The 16,792-nt window shown below is 38.7% G+C and overlaps 1 protein-coding gene across 3 annotated transcripts in view; it reads left to right on the top strand.

Moving 5' to 3' along the window:
• The window catches only part of gabrb2a (gamma-aminobutyric acid type A receptor subunit beta2a), a 54,569-nt gene that overhangs the window by 3,905 nt on the left and 33,872 nt on the right, over positions 1–16,792 (top strand). For all 3 annotated transcript variants that reach the window (XM_058408930.1, XM_058408931.1, XM_058408929.1), the window contains exon 4: positions 15,088–15,308. In XM_058408930.1, the coding sequence (XP_058264913.1) occupies positions 15,088–15,308 (221 nt within the window). The remainder of the gene's footprint in view (positions 1–15,087; positions 15,309–16,792) is intronic.

Raw genomic sequence — 16,792 nt, 5'->3', positions numbered from 1 at the left:
TGTGTGTCATAGTTGTGGCACGAATTAGCTAGTTAACAAGCTAGCATTCACCATAGCAGTTTTTATCAGCAAATTTATCTACCCGTCACAACGTTAAAACATACCAAACATACCAATATTTTTTTACAATTTGTTATAGCTCTGAAACTCCAACTTTCTTCTGGTCTATACTTCCAAGCTCCTTTTTCTAAAGGTTTTCCTACAGCATGCAGCAAGCTATGAATATAAACACTGTATACATATTGATTTAGGTGCCATTTTCTACGGCTCTCTGGTACCAATAAGAAAAAATTCTAGGTATTTTCTGAAGTGTGAAAGTACAATTTCAGTTAAAACAAATTTGTGTTGTGTGACTTTAATGATAATGTAGTGCTGGGGGGGGGGGGGGGATAGGACAGGAGCCAGTGTTTCCTGCTGTAGCCATCTTCAGTATTTTTTTTTAGCCAAGTAAGCCAAGAGGAGCTGTAAAGTCGAAACACTCTGGCTTTTTATAGCACGCTCGGATATAAGCCGGCAAATGACAATACAGAAAAAGAGCATTAATACGCAAAATGTAACGAGCTTTAATTAGTGCTGCTAATGCATACATAATAATACAAATACATAATAACATAATATCAGAAAATATTAAGTGCTTATACAAAAAAATATTTAAATTCCATGAGACATCACTCTTACATTACGAAACTTTCTACGCAGGGAATATTATATTATGAAATTACCAAGCTTACTTTATAGACGTGGTAATTACGGTCAGAAGTGTTAAAAGGCTTTCGGGCCTGCACTCAGAGACTAGAAATACTGCAAGCTAGTCTAGAGTGAAATCCCATTTATCATTATTATTCTGGTAATGTTTATGGTAATTGGTGCTATTTCTCAGTACATGCTGAGCTTGTTTAGCTGTTTAACATCCATTTGATGAAGTCAGCTACCCTATTTAACGTAAACTCGGGGATATAATTCTTTCCATAGGTCCATCCTTATTCTTTATCTGTCTGGAAATCAGATATTTTATTTTTTTTTGGTATTGGCTCGCTTGATTTGATTGTATCAGTTGGAACAAGGGATCAAAAGTGAAGCCATGATATCTCCGAGGTCCTCAAATGGCTGGCTGCAGTACCCTGCCCTTTTTAAACCCCTCATGTTAATGAATAGCATTCAGGACAGATCTCTATTTTACGTTACGTGTCGGCATAATATTTCGGGAATAGTGTTGTGTTGTTTTTACAGATTTAGTTGACATTAATTTCTTCCTTAGTATATATTCTCATGAAAAATGTTGCTTGTAAGAGTTATTAAGAACAAATGATGATGTGATTGATGGCTTCGGAGCATCTTGGAAGTGCACTCATTACCCTTACTCTCTGAAAAGATCGCTATCAGTTGGGGGTCTTTGTAGTTTTTCTAGTATGTTCTTCATATTTGAATGCCTAAGCTAGCTTATTGACTGATATTATAATTAGCAAAGTCAGTGAGTAAATTGATATCATAAAGGCATAAATTGGGGCCGTATCTACTGAGCATGCTCCTTGTCTCTACTCTACAGACAAGTTAGACTCCAAAAAGGCTTCCCAAACACACAAATAGGAGTAAATGGTGCCATGTTGTCTACTCATATAATCCCCTCCAAAAGTATTTAGATGAGAAGGCCAATACTTTTATAATTGAAGAAATTTGTGTTTGAGATCAAAAGATGAATATGAGACAAAAGTACAACAAAACAGCAGCATTTGCTGAAAGACAACAGTCAATGACATCACCATCAACCACAGTGCAGGTAGTTAAGGTGAAGGTATCACACTCCACCATTTGGAGAAGACTTTGAAAGCAGAAATATAGAAGCCATAAAACAATCCACTCACCAGCAAGAATCAGAAAGCCAGATTGAAATTCACAAAGAAATACAGAGATAAGCCACATATGCTCTCAAGGAACCTCTAACAAAATGATAGAAATGCCAAAGTGTAGAGGAAGAAAGGATCTGCTCATGATCCGAAACATATGAGCTCATCAGTCAAGCATGATGGAAGCAGTGTCATGACTTGAGCTTGCATGACTGCTTCTGGAACATTCTCACTAATCTTTATTGATGGTGGTACTCATGGTAGCAGAAACATTCTCGCTGCCAATATACAGAGAAAATTCAACTGATCCAATTGGGAGGAACCTTATCATGCAGCACAAGACAGTGACCCAAAACATACTGACATCACAACAAAGGACTTCATCAGGGGAAAAAGTTTAAGGATTTAGACTGGCATAGTCTATAACAAATTGAGCAGAATTTTACCTCCTGAAAAGATGGCTGAATGGAGAAACCCCACAAAGCAAAGAACTGAAAAAAAAGAAGCTGTCGTCCAAGCATCACTAATAAATGGGTCCAACAGAGTGGTGATGTCAGTGGGTTGCCAGGTTGAAGCAGTTATTACAAGCAAGGGATATGCAACTAAATATTGTGTTATTTACTTTAAGACAATCTGTTCCGATACTTTTGCTCACCCAAAAACTGGAAAAACTGTTTTCCACCAAAGGTGTTCTAAGTGGCGTAATACATCAAGAAAAAAAAAGTTGTAATTACGATCTATATCTATATATAGCTGTAATTACGATATCATATTCCTCTTTTGATCTGAATCCCAAATGTCTTCAGTGTATAGCAAAAAAAAGAAAACTATAAAACTGGCTTTTCCATTCCATTACTTTCGAAGGGGGCTTAATATCCACAAAATGGTCTCAGGACCCTTCTTCAAGATCTTAAACCAGGTTAGCCACACTAAATATTTAACCATAAGGGGTTAAGTAAGACATAAAAAAAGCAATCAGGATACATAGCTGTGGAAACTCCATTTGAAAACCAGTCACTGTTTCATAACCAACTTTGTATTTCAATTAAGAATCCTTAATAGAGTGTGTGAAGGATGCGGTCTACTAGCAGCACTTGGATTCATTCCAGCTATCCCATGCATTTTAGAATTTATTATAGTGTTTTTCCAGCTCTTGAAAGGTTGATAATTAGCTGATAAGTTAAATTAAATCCAGCGTATTGGTGAAGAAAAAAAAAAAATGCTTCAACGTGCCGTGCATTGGGAAGTTGAGAATCATTGGATTAGTAGAAACCTTCTGGTATAAACTAAAGTTCCTCAAATCCCTTAATGATTGCAGCACAGCTTTATTTTTATGAATGTAATCCAACCATTGGAATATTAGACACATTAACCAAATTCATGTTGTGCTATCATATATATATATATATATATATATATATATATAATATATATATATATTTGTAGCCATTAGAGCTTTTTATAGCTCAACTTCACAAAATCCAAAACAAGTACACTCTAGGGCTTTTCACACTGTGCTTTTAACCCGTTATGAAACCTTGCACTGAAGCGGGGCTAGCAGTGCTTTTTCAGGGCATTACAGTGGCAGACACGTACAGTTTGAAAGGATGTGGTGTTAGCGGTTCATCAACAGACAAAACAAAACAGCTCGGTTGCGTCAGGTGGCGAAACACTGAACATCATGGAAGTGCGCACCTAGCGGACGCTGGATATCAGCGAATGCCTGGTTGTTGACAATAAACTTAAATCGACTGAAGAAAAAATAGGAAGCTGTTAAAGATAAGGACATCTGCTTGGGTGCAGAACGGCAGATCTGACCTCTTTTTCCTCACTGAGACAAGATGTTATTTAAAGTGGTCACATTCTGTATTCATCCGATCGTGATTGCTGATACGTTAAGGTTAAACCAGGGTTTAGGAATGTACAGTGTGAAACCATCAGATTACGAAGAGCCAGGATTAGTTGTTAACCCCGGGTAAACATAAGCAGTGTGAAACGTCAAACAACATAACCCAGGATCGTGATTAGCCGGAGTTTACACGATCTCTCAGGGGAACTATTTAATGTGTGAAAAAAAATCATATAAAATCCTCGTTTTATTAAAACTCTAAGTAACTCAGCAGTAAATTAGTTTTATAGCTGTAATATGCAAATAACAATCATCCAAACATAATCACATTGATAGCATGCTGTTCAGAAATAAAGGTTCTTTGCATGCTTAACGTTTCTGGCTGTCGAATGAAGTCGAAACAGGAATCTTTCTCTTTCAGGGCTGCTTGAATACTTGGATTGATTCACTTAGTTCTTAATAACCGAGTTCTTAGGAACCCTCTGTTCATGGGAACGTTCTTCCCTGCTGCTAAGATGCCTAATCTAATTTATCAGTTAATTATTATGCCCTTAATGAGGTAGGTTATTTAATGTTAAGGATAGAGCTTCTAACTGTACAGGACAGAGAGTGCACAGAACTGGAGCTAAGACCCCATGTTAATAAAATCCAAGTAATTAAAGTTTAAGTGACTCACATTTACTCAACTTAAGTCTGAGTCATCAGAGCCTACACTGGGAGAAAATCTAGCAAAGTGAAAATATCTTTATCTATATTTATGTTTCCCTTAATAAGATTTACAATGAAGCAGATCTAAGAATGAAACGTATTTCTAGATACTTTATTTTACTCATTTCAAGCTTGAGATGATTTTTTAAATATTTTATTTCTTTTTATTTTTCTAATTATTTCCGAAAACAGACACGATCATTTTCATTAATAAAATTTTTTAGACTTCTTAAAAAATCTTAAATCAGGCTGAATAAATTTAGATTCCATTTCGAACGATCCCACATTAAGAAATATAACACATTTGCACATATTCAAAATATTTTCACTTACGCAAAATCAGAAAAGTCAGAATGACTCAAATGTGGTGGATCAGTGCAACAGGAGTCTTGTTTGATCTGGTTTTGGACTCACGTGGAGGAACGAGGGGTTTGTTTCTATGACGTGTGGAGATGAACACTCAGTGGGGTCTGAAATCATGCAGGCCTCTCTGAAGATGCTTCAGTAGCAGCCTTGAATTTCTCGGAGAGATCTGAAATCTGGGGGAAAAAAATGAGGGAAGCCTTCCATTCTGAGACGCTGCTTCCATTTTATTTTTTATTATTAATACGTTTCGTCATTACCGAACAGAATAAACAATTCACAGTCGACATTAAAACGATGACTGGGTCAAAACCTTTACTTTTTACTGTTCTCTTTTCCGAGCGCTGTACATTTCGTCTCTACCTCCTTAACACGCGGTTTCTCTCGCTCTCTCCCAGTGGATCATGTGAGGAACTCATTAGTCTTGTGTGATGCTTTAGCTCCAGACAGCTGGATGGCCTCCCAATTAAGAGCAGAACAAATGCTGTAAGTGTTGGGAGAGCGATTCAGTACTCCAGTGCGATGTTTCAGACCACTGCAGTGCTCTCTCTGTTCCTCTCTGTCTCCCTGCCTTATGAAAAATTGTTTCATTTTTGGCAAAGGTAGTCCTCCATGACCAAAGGTCAGCCGTGTCGTCGGGCAGTGTTAATCCTTGGGCCATCCTCTGTTTTGTGGCGGCTATTTTTGGACGATGTTTGTTTTTTTCCATGCATTCCTCTGCGACCTTCTGCTGAGTCACGTGAGTTTTAGGAACACAAACGGGGATGTTGTAATATCATAATTGATCTCCCGGTGCTACTCAACATGGTTCTGGCATTGTGATGATCTCGGACTCTCGTGGAGCTCCGGTACGTTCTCCTTCCCTGATGGATGCTCTTATTCAGGAGGGATCCCCACTGTTTGGTGCCATGATAAATGCATGGGCTGAAAACAGGATCCTCTGAAATCCTAATTAATCCCTTTTAAAGGAAGAAAGGTCCAAATAGACTTGTCCTAGCTTGTAGGGTAAATAATTACCAGGGCGGAAACCTTCCCTTTATAATGATCATTATCTTGACGAGCATTAATTCCTTATGTGAATAAGAGGAGTGGCTGTATGTTAGGCCACCAGATCCCTGACTGTGAGCTTAGAGAGACTGAGATTTGTGCATATTCTGGGCAAAATGTCAGTGATTGTTGATCAGTATTTCTCAGTGTGTGTGTGTGTGTGTGTGTGTGTGTGCGTGTGTATATGTGTGCGTTTTTATTTTTTTTTATCCGATCCCGTTCAACTCCAGATGGAAAAAAAAAAAGTCTCATGTTATTTTTACTTACGGTTGCTATGACAACGCCTCTCTACTGAGAAAATGTGTGGTTTAAGTTTGCTCATCTCTGGTAGATAGCCTGTCTTTCTGAGTGTTTGATTATCGATTCTCGCTCAGATGGTTTGGAGAGGGGGGGGGATTTTTTTGCGCTTCTGTTCGTCCTGTAGCAAGAGCGTTTATTTCCTTTTTTTGTGTGTGTCGTATTTACATCTCACATTACATGTTATGTCATGGTTACACGAGCGTGTTATAATTTAATGGCTGTGTGCACTGATTGAACAGCATCCATTTTCAGTCGATTGCCAAAGAAGAGATTCATTACAATAAATTTGATTTGTACGTCACATATAATTATATTAACACATATTAACCGACAACGTGACAAGAATAAACGAAGATCATATTTAAAGACTAGATACGGAATAACACAGACTGAACACAGTGGTGATCCATTATCCTCTTAAACACAATCTTAAGTCATTATGAAAGTTCTGGATCTTAAAATTTAAAGCAAATGAAGTTCTTCACAATTACAGAGAGCAGCTATAACAGTTTAATTAAGACATTTTTGTCATGCCCATTGCAAATCATTGATTTTGTGTTTCCAAGGCAATCAGGTTTAGGGCTGCAATTTTCAAGAATTCAATAAAATTTATGATGCCATCAGTCTTCTCAAGTGGCACTGAACACCAGCTACAAAACAGCCCCAAAGCATCAATGAGCCACTTTCATATTTTTCACCTTGTTTTGAGGCTTTTCCTTCTAAGGGCTTTCACCCATTTTTCTACACCATTAGTGCTGATTACAGGTGTAATAATTCACTTTGATCGTGATTTGATTTGATTTACGATACAGGCTTCACAGCTCTGTTAAAACTGTCAGAAAGAAAATGATAACTGATGAGGCTTTCTTTCTTTCTGAATCATAAACAATGCAAAACAATAGGTATTTTTGTCTAAATAAAGCTAACAAAATAAAAATAGTTGTGAATATATCATAAACAAAACTTCCTACAGGTCCACTGTATCTTTATTTCCGAATTTATGCCTCTGTGCTGTTCCACGATTTGTATATTTGCATACAATTGATTGAACAATCGATGCTTGTTTTTCACACCGATTGGTACATTACTCTATTAATTTTTTAATTAAAAATAGATATATATAGGTATCTAGGCATATTGCGGTGCCTCCGTATGAGGGGACATATTCAATATCAAATATACAAATATCTCACACTGCTAATTTGGTACAAAAGCTAATATGAAGCCTGGCATGTAAATAATTTGTATTCTGTAATACATTGTGTGCTATAAACTACACATGTTGGCTACAACTCCTTTTCTTTGGAAATAAAAGTGCCGGATGGACGATACACGTTCCCAAGTAGCACTTGTTACACGCCCACAAGCGACAAACTACAAGCGACAAGAGTGACTCGTCGCTCGCTAGCGTGAACACCGAGTTATTTCCATCCTTTACCATCCTCCTCACTGTGTGGAGGGCAGACAGTATCCTCATGTGCCCAATTCCTGGCAAATGTCCATTTGTTGAAATTTCTTTTACTAAGGCCCTGTTTATGCTTAATAGTGCTGCTTAGCATTTTTATATCAATTTGATTTGTGCAGGTGATCAATAATCGTCTGTTTCTTTGGTTTTCCCCGTGCTGATGGACTTGTGTACAAAGTTTCTGAGGAAAGACAGCAAATCTTTTTTTTTCGGTGATGAATTAATAATGGAAATTTAATTGCATTACATTTTATTTTAAGTTGTTTAGACTGGCACTGAGGTACAGTGGGTAGCGATGCTGCCTCAGAGCTGTAGGATCCCTGGTTCGGTCCTGAGCTCTGGTTATTGTTTTTCACTTGTTCTTTCAGCAGCTGTATGAGTTCTCTCCCGCCTCCTTCAACAGGGTAGTAGGTTAAGGCAGTTGGCTACAGATCAGAAGGTTGTGAGTTCAATTCCAAGCCCTGCAAAACTGCCATGGCCCTTAACCCTCAAGTGCTCTGTTGTATAAATGAGATCAATTTAAGTCACTCTGGATAAGGGCATCTGCCACATGCTGTGAATTGACTGTGTACTGTATGTCTATAGTGCTCTGCAATGGACAGTGTTACTGGGACAGCCTCTGGATTACTCTGACTCCTGTCCAGGATAAAGCACTTATCTTTAATAAATAAATAATGCTCAAAGAAAAGCTTTGAGTATTGTATATTAATTATTTACAACATTTCTTGCTAATTCTATTAAAGGGTGGTAATAATTTTGCATTCGAGTAATAATAAAATCGGCACTGGCACATTTCACAGAAAATAAGACAGAACTCATTGTTCAAAATGGTTGCATGTCTCTAAATGACCTGTTGGGTCAAGAGATCTAATCTTCAGATCAGAAAATTTCTCTTCAGACACAGTACCAAAGTTTGTTATCGTTTAACCTTAAAGCTACCCAGAGAGAGTGAAATGACAGTCTGTTTTCAAATCTGTTAATGTGTTGTCTCTGTTTAGGAAAATGAGGCCATTTTATTAAAATGTGTTAAAACAGCTGTAAAGCACAATCTCCCACAGGGCATCGAGAGGGGGAGGGGGTGCAGGGGGGGGGTGGATATTCGTGTAGGGGCAAGAGAAAACCATTAGTGCTTACAAGTTTGTTCATCTTCCCCCTTTACAACCTGCGCTATTTCGACTCGTGTTGGACCAGAGACTTGGACGCGTTCTGTGTTGTGACAAATTAATGAGACCTGCCAGTCGCGCTGCAGGAGAAAAAAAATACAGATGTGGACATCAGATATAGCCATGTGGTGGACCACAGCTGGGAGACAAACCAGTTTAAACATGCATTCTGGGATATTTTGGGGTTTGAAAAAAGGTGTGCTTTACTGGCATAACTAAATGTACAGCATATGTACGTTATTCCTTTATTATTCAGTTTCATTCTGTTGTGGAGGCCAAAAATAAAACCTCATACTGATATTATTATCATTATTATTATTTTTTAAATTCCCATTAAAAGCTCACATTCTGAGATATTTTAATTTTTATATAATGCATTGCTGTTTGAAGTAAAACTGATTTATTATTATTATTACTTTAATTAAAATTATATGCAGTTACATAAGAAGAGCACTTCGTTTTTTTACTTGTAGGAGGTTTCTGTAGCTTGGAGTGAAGCTCAACTAGGACACGAGAGAGAGAGAGAGAGAGAGAGAGAGAGAGGGAGAGGGAGAGAGAGAGAGAGAGAGAGAAAGAGAGAATCAGAGAAAGGGAGTGAGACAGAGTGAGAGAGAGAGATAGAGAGAGACAGACAGACAGAGAGAGAGAGAGAGAGAGAGAGAGAGAGAGAGACAGTGAGAGAGAATCAGAGAAAGAGAGTGAGACAGAGAGTGAGAGAGTGAGACAGAGAGAGAGAGAGAGAGAGAGATTAGGTCTACATACTAGGATGCCAACACCTAGTCCTGATTTATTTATTTAATTTAGTTAATTAGGAAGAACCATGCGGAGATGATAATAAAGAATAACACATTACATCATGTAAACGATGTAAACTTATGAATGGGTGGTGACACGGTGTCCTGCCGCAAAAGTGCCGACTACGCAGCGAGTCCGATCCTGAAACCTCTTAGATTTGGGTTCTGCCACATTAAATGGAGATGTCCGCTGTATTCACAGAGTGTCTGCCTTCAATAGGACTGCCCTGACAAATTACCCTGTCACTCTGTCACCGTCCCAGCATGAGCTATTTATCCGCAGAGCAGTTGGCACGGGGAGCAGTGTAATGCCGTTTCGGACCGATTTAATGCCACCTCATGCCCTGGCATTTTCAAAATACATGCAGGCAATGCAGCAGAGATGCGTCAGAGGTGTATATAAATAAATCTGGCATGTTTTGGGTTTTTTATTTTTATGTTACAGTTTGACATGCAGGAGGGTAATTGGGTAGATCTGTTGCACTAATGCATTTCATTGTATCTAGCTGGGAGTATTATAACGCTACTTTCTACATTTCCATTTGAAAGAGAAGCTAATTGCTTTTCGTTTGATTTCCAAGTAGTCATGTGACAGAATTTTATACAGTGATACCGTCCGATAATGGAGCCAATTGCGTTTTGCATGAAATTAAGAAAAACAAAGAGCTGAGTGTTAAGTAATCGGATCTGATCGGCAAATTAACTTATTTTGAACCACAGTGATGTTAAATTCTTGAATCTGATTGGTCGTAAGAATTTCATTAAAATGCATATGCTGAAGTTTTCTGTAAGAAGCTATTTATTCATGGAAGGGGTCAGCACTTTGTATCGGTTCTTTAGGTTTGTTCTTCATGATACTGTGCACTAACCAACTCTGGGTTCTTCAAGGAACAGGTGTATTTATATCGAGATCACATGACACACAGCTTCGTCTAATTACGTGACTACTGATGATAACTAACCTACAGGTTTCACACCATTTGGAGCAGAGGGGGTTTGAATACTTATGCAATCACCTTCATATTTGATTTTTCCTCCACATTATTGGTTACATTTCTGTAGATTTCTGACGTATAATCCCAGTTAGGTCCATTTTGGTCCAGGTTCGGGTTATAATGCTTCAAAATATGGAAAAGTTCAAGGGGGTGAATACTTACGCAGGACGGATTTAAATATGATTTAAAAATACATTACATTTATTTTTTATTTCAATATGTCAGTGCTCTTTAGCCTTGAAGGTGTCTTTCTAAATGATTAAAAATAATATATGTTGAATATTAAACTGTAACTCCCTCAAGAACATACTACGATTGGCCTCTGGATCTATCTACACCATTACCCTCATTAAAGAATGAAAGAATTTATGAATATGAATATGGATATGCAAATCAGTTTGTCTCAGTGTCACAAAGGCATACGAGAAGTCACTCATTAGTCTTAAATGAATGACTGATGATGGCAGATGGATCACGTTCGGCTCTACGTCACTGCTTGAGGAAGAGAGGGAGTAGAGAAAAAGAAAACTCAGGATGCATCCTCTAATTTGTCGATGTGAGCCAGTGGAAGCTGAGTGAGTGTGTGTGTGCGTTTGGGATTCACTGATATCGTAGGAGAGTAAACAGAGCCCAAAGAGGCATCTGCTACCATCTGTGACCAGAGCAATTATTCACTCATTCTGCACTGAAGCCACGAAGCGAAAGCCAGACCCAGGTGTTCCTGAACTCGCATCTGCCCTTAGGAAACCAAACGCACAAAACAACAGCCTTTATTTTACCAAACGCTGAATTGCCTCTCCTCACTGTGCTTTGGTTTCATTTAGTAGTTCAGCTTTATCTATTTATTGCATACATACCATTAGGATCAAATTTAACCTGCTTGGCTGTAAAAACACTCTAAATGTAAATTTCTCAGGCAGAGATTGTTTTTTATTCTAATTTATAATGTCCGCTACACCTTTTTGCACAAATACAATTATGTCTCACGTTTGTTTAAAATGCATTGCGGTTTCAGTAGATCAAATGAAGAAAATGGACAAATGTCTGCATTTATTAGTTGCAGCAGAAGTAATAGTATTAATAGAAGTTGCTCTTGTATTTATAGTAGTAGTAGTAAAAGTGGTATTTATAGTCATAGTAAAAGTAGTAGTAGTAGTAGTAGTAGTGGATGCAATATTAATAATTGTAGCAGAAGCTGTATTGGGGTGCAGTGGCTTAATAGTTAGGACCTCCAGGATTGATGGTTCGATTCCCAGTCCTCCACCCAGTGTTTGCATGTTTTCTCTGGGTACTTTGGTTTCCTCCCTAGTTCAAAAATATGGTAGGCTGATTGGCATCTCCAATCAGACTGGCATTATTATCATCACACATACATTACAGCACAGTGGAATTCTTTTCTTTGCATATCCCAACTGAGGAAGTTGGGGTCAGAGCATGATACAGCACCCCTGTAGCAGAAAGGGTTAAGGACCTTGCTCAGTTGCCCAACAGTGGCAGCTTGGCAGTGCTAGGGCTTGAACCCCAACCTTCCCGATCAACAACCCAAAATCTTAACCACTTGAGCTACCATTGCCCCCTCCAATTGACACCCCATCTAGGGTGTCCGCCACCTTGGGCCCTGAGTCCCCTGGATGGGCTCCAGGATCCCTGAAATCCTGCGTAGGATACAGAAAATGGATGGATGGGATGAATAGTAGCTGTAATATTAATAGTAATTATAGTAAATGTGCTGTATTGTGTTTGTGGTTTGCTGTGATCTTTAGTGTGTACTGTAGTTTGTGAGTTTTTGTAGTCTGTACTGTAATGTTTTATAGTGTAGTGTAGTTTGTGACATAGTCTGTGTTGTAGTGTACAGTGTGGGTGTATAGGAGTTGTATGGTGTGGTGAATCACATAAAAACCCTCTTAAGGTTGGGACAGACTTCCCATCCATGAATGTAGCCTTATGTGACCGCTACTTGCAGAGGAGGATCTTGTCCTATCACTCAAGGTGAACATGCTCTCTGGAAGAGAGAGAAAGCTTAGAGGAAGGAAGCCAGAGTGTCCCAGAGAGTGTGTGGGCGGTTCGTTATGGATTGACATGTTGTTTTCACAAAAAGCAGTGGTTTAAATTCACGAATTAATGTTGTTGTAGGAGTGTTGTGGTAGAGCGCTGATTCCATTGTGAGTACGTTTATTAGCACAGTGTGTTTATGTGTAGATATGTTCTTCTATCCTCCTGGGCACATTATGACTAAATAATGGAATATCTGGAATATCTAACAGTTTTGAACTTGTATATATATATATATATGTATACTATCGTTTCATTTGTGTGGGCACATTGCTTCATCCTGGATGTTGTGTGTGTGCATGTGTGCGTGTGTGTTGCCCAGCTGGGTTCCTTCAAAAGCTTGTAAAGAGCAGCACAGCTTTGTCCTCTCCTACAGGACGTTCATCAGTGTGATATTTTGGGCAGACGATAGCTGGGTTTAAAAGCTCCCTTTCGGGTTGTTGCCAGAAAAGTAAAGAGGAATTGAGGGTTTTGAAACGCCCCCCTAACACACACACACACACACACACACACACACACATACACACACACACACACATATACATATATAGAGCCCTGTTCAGTCCTAGCCTCAGACCAAGAAAGTGGACCTTAACCTCTACCTTCTATTCTGGTCAATACAGAGTGAGGCAAAATTCAGTGGAAATTAACACTTATTTTCCAAAAATATTCAAGTGTATTTTATTTTATTTTATTTAAATTAATAACATGAGCATGTTTTAATTTAATTTAATTTAATTTAATTTAATTTAATTTAATTTAATTTAATTTAATTTAATTTAATTTAATTTAATTTAATTTGGACTTTTAAAAAAATAGATTAAATTACAGTTATAGCTTAAAATATACTTTAAAAAAATATTTGTGCACAAATCCTGAAACAAACCAATCTAATGACAATGCGAAAACAAATCCCTCTATCCATCCAGCCATCCATCCAGCCATCCATCTGGTAATGGTATATCCATCTGGCAAAGCATATAAAACACTGCATTTAAATGTTTTTCTTTCCATTCTGGGAGACAGAGGCTAATTAGCAGAGTTTCCTCGTCAATCTGGGAACCCTGGGAACCCTAACATGAAGCCTGTCTCTTATAAACTCTGTCAGGAAATAAGACCCTCCTGTTTTCCATAAAGTAACTAAACTTTACCATGTGGTCCTGTTTATCCAGAATTACTTCACTGAGGAACATAAAGACGTCCATGTGATTGAGCACTGAGTGAGTTTGGAGGCAATTAACACCTGTTTCACAGGGACAGAAATAGCCGTTAGAGCTCAAAATGTTAAGACATAGCTATTTCCAATGTTGCTTTTGCATGAGAAGCAATAACTGCTGTTTAGATCCAAATATTCTGTGTGCCTCAACATGACACACTCAGAAAACAACAGACAAAGGATTTAAAATCCCTAATTTCTGTATTTTCATAGATATTCTTTATAGTCCTAATGACTGAGTTGAAGTATATTATGAAAGAAATGATACCCTTCTTACCAGTATACTGGTGTTACCTTCGATTTCTGTTCCACTGGTGTGCCAGTGGAACAGAAATCGACTTACAGGACATTTTCAATCAGCAGAAACAAAGGAATTAATTTATCACAGCAAGTCTGATATCAAATTAGTCAGGACAGTATTGGCTTTCAGTGTCTAAAGTATCGTGACTCTGTTTAGCTGCTATTGAGCAGGGAGATGGGAAATGGACAGGGTTTGTGCTCCATGCTGGGTGGAGATACAACAAACAGAACAACTCAAACATTTTTTATTTATTATCTGAAATAAATGTATATGATTTAAGCCCAGTTTTTTAAACTCAGTGTGTGATGTTGACGTCTTCGCTTTACCTACAAATACAAAAAAAAATAGTTTCTAAATCATCCTTTTCCATCAATATATACTCATCAGTGTTCCACATTTAGTCACAGATGTCTACTTCGAAATGCATTTAGTAAAAAGAGCTAAAGAAATCCTCCAGCCTGGAACCCACGACATGTATTTCTGCTGTGTTTAGTGATTCAGCTGCTAATTTGTTGGCGGGTGATGTTGATTACGTTCGTCTGTGAGAAGGTAGTGTTTCTCGAAGATAGTCACAATGTTACAATGGCGTATAATAGGAAAAAAATTTTTTCACCCATCTCAAACATGAGAGATAATGATCAGGTTCCACTGCTTCTGAATACAAAAGATAATTAGAGCTTCCTTTCTAACTTTCATTTAACTTGCAATGTTCAGCATTATATTAATGAGAAACCCAGTATGGATATAGTGGAGACGTTAGGGCAAACGTTGGACTGAGTGTCCCAGAATGCAATGCAGCTAAATGATGCCTTTGGTTAGGGTAAGGTTTGGCTTGGGTAGTTAGTTGGAGTTTATGGAGGTATTAGCATGACAGTTTAGAAGCTAATTCATATTTATATTTATTTATTTCTCTTTGTGACTTAAGCGCTGCTGCATCCTTTTTTTTTAGCTGCTAGATTTGACCTGTTTGTCTTTCTCTGTCATTTACAGGACTACACCCTGACCATGTATTTCCAGCAGGCATGGCGAGACAAGCGTCTCTCTTACTCGGAGATCCCTCTGAACCTGACGCTGGACAACCGTGTGGCCGATCAGCTGTGGGTGCCTGACACTTACTTCCTCAATGACAAGAAGTCCTTCGTGCACGGCGTCACGGTCAAGAACCGAATGATTCGCCTGCATCCTGATGGAACAGTGCTGTATGGATTGAGGTAGAGTTTTTCCATCTCTTTCCTCTTCCTCTCATCCCTATCGAACCAGCATACATCTCAAATCAATACTCTATGTAATTCAGCTCATAATTCAGCGATGCATTCTGCTTGCAAACCGCAAGGAAGCACCTTTGAGACCCTATGTTTTGATACATGGGTTTATATTCCTTTTTTTCCTCATGTATTTTAATGAGCCCATGCCAGCGGCTATATTTAATTGGGACAGATTATCAGCTGTACTGTTCTATTTGTTCAGCGGTTTGTTGGCAGTTACTTATTTCTCTTATGATATGTTTCTTCAAACATTCAAACAACTGCACTGCAGCATATCGTTCAATGATTCTCTAGTGTAAAGATCAATAAAGGTAAAGCATGAGGCTCTACTATGTAAAGGTTTATGTAAGCTAACTTGTAGTTTATGTAACGTCAGCGCAGCGATAGGACGTGTTGTGGTAGTAGCGAACCACAGGCGACAGGGAAGCGGCTCATGAGAAGACATTGGAGAGAAAATTGAACAGTATTTAACAGCCTGGAGAGTGTGTGAGCTTCACTGTTAGCACCACATGCTTCTGGAGCTTGTCTGACAATGAGGAAATACACAAAACAGGCTTTCGCTGTAAACTGGTGTGCAATCAGGGGTAGTAATGAAGTTTTCTCCTTTCGGATGTTGGGGGTTTAGTGAAAACTCTTGTCATGTTGCTTGAAATGGGGTGCTGCTTGGAGCAGCAGTGGGTGTGTGTATATATGTGTGTATGTGTGTGTGTGTGTGTGTGTGTGTTTGCATGTTTTAAAGGGAATGATTGCCTGTTACTCCACAGCCGCACTGCTTCCTAAGCATTTAATTACCAGGAGATGCTCAGTTTGCCTATCAGACAGCAGAAGGCAGATGTGATTATCCTGCTCCTATACGATCTCCGCTAATATCCTGTTCAGGTAAAAACTAACAGGCCCTGACATGCAGCTAGTCAAAACGCAGCCAGTCTGCTCTCACTAGGGGTGTGTATCTCTCCTTATGAGATTAGGAACCACATCTCAGTCAGATGTAAGACGGTGATTCAATATGGCTTAGAGCTGATTTCAGTGAGACACAGTGGAATTCATTATTGTACAGACAACTAGATTTTAATTTTCAAAAAACTGGTGGCTTTGAAGGATGGAAGGCAACGTCTTTCTTCAGGGAGACTAACAGCAACATAAACCACACCTCCTTCAGGGGGACTGACGATCATATAAGCCACACCTCCTTTAGTGGGACTAAAAGTAACATATGCCACACCTCCTTCTAGGGGACTGACAGGTACAAAACCGCACCTCCTTTAGGAGGACTGGCAATCAAATAAGCCACACCTCCTTCTGGGGGACTGACAGTAACAAAACCACACCTCCTTCAGGGGGACTAACTGTAACATAAACCAGACCTCCTTCAGGGGGGACTGACAATCACATAAACTACACCTCCTTCAGAGGGACTAAAAGTAACATCA

This window comes from Hemibagrus wyckioides, linkage group LG14 (assembly GCF_019097595.1).
Source record: "Hemibagrus wyckioides isolate EC202008001 linkage group LG14, SWU_Hwy_1.0, whole genome shotgun sequence".
NCBI classification, from domain to species: Eukaryota; Metazoa; Chordata; class Actinopteri; order Siluriformes; family Bagridae; genus Hemibagrus; species Hemibagrus wyckioides.
The sequence above is the reverse complement of the archived record's forward strand: the minus strand, read 5'-3'. Positions and strand labels throughout refer to the sequence as shown.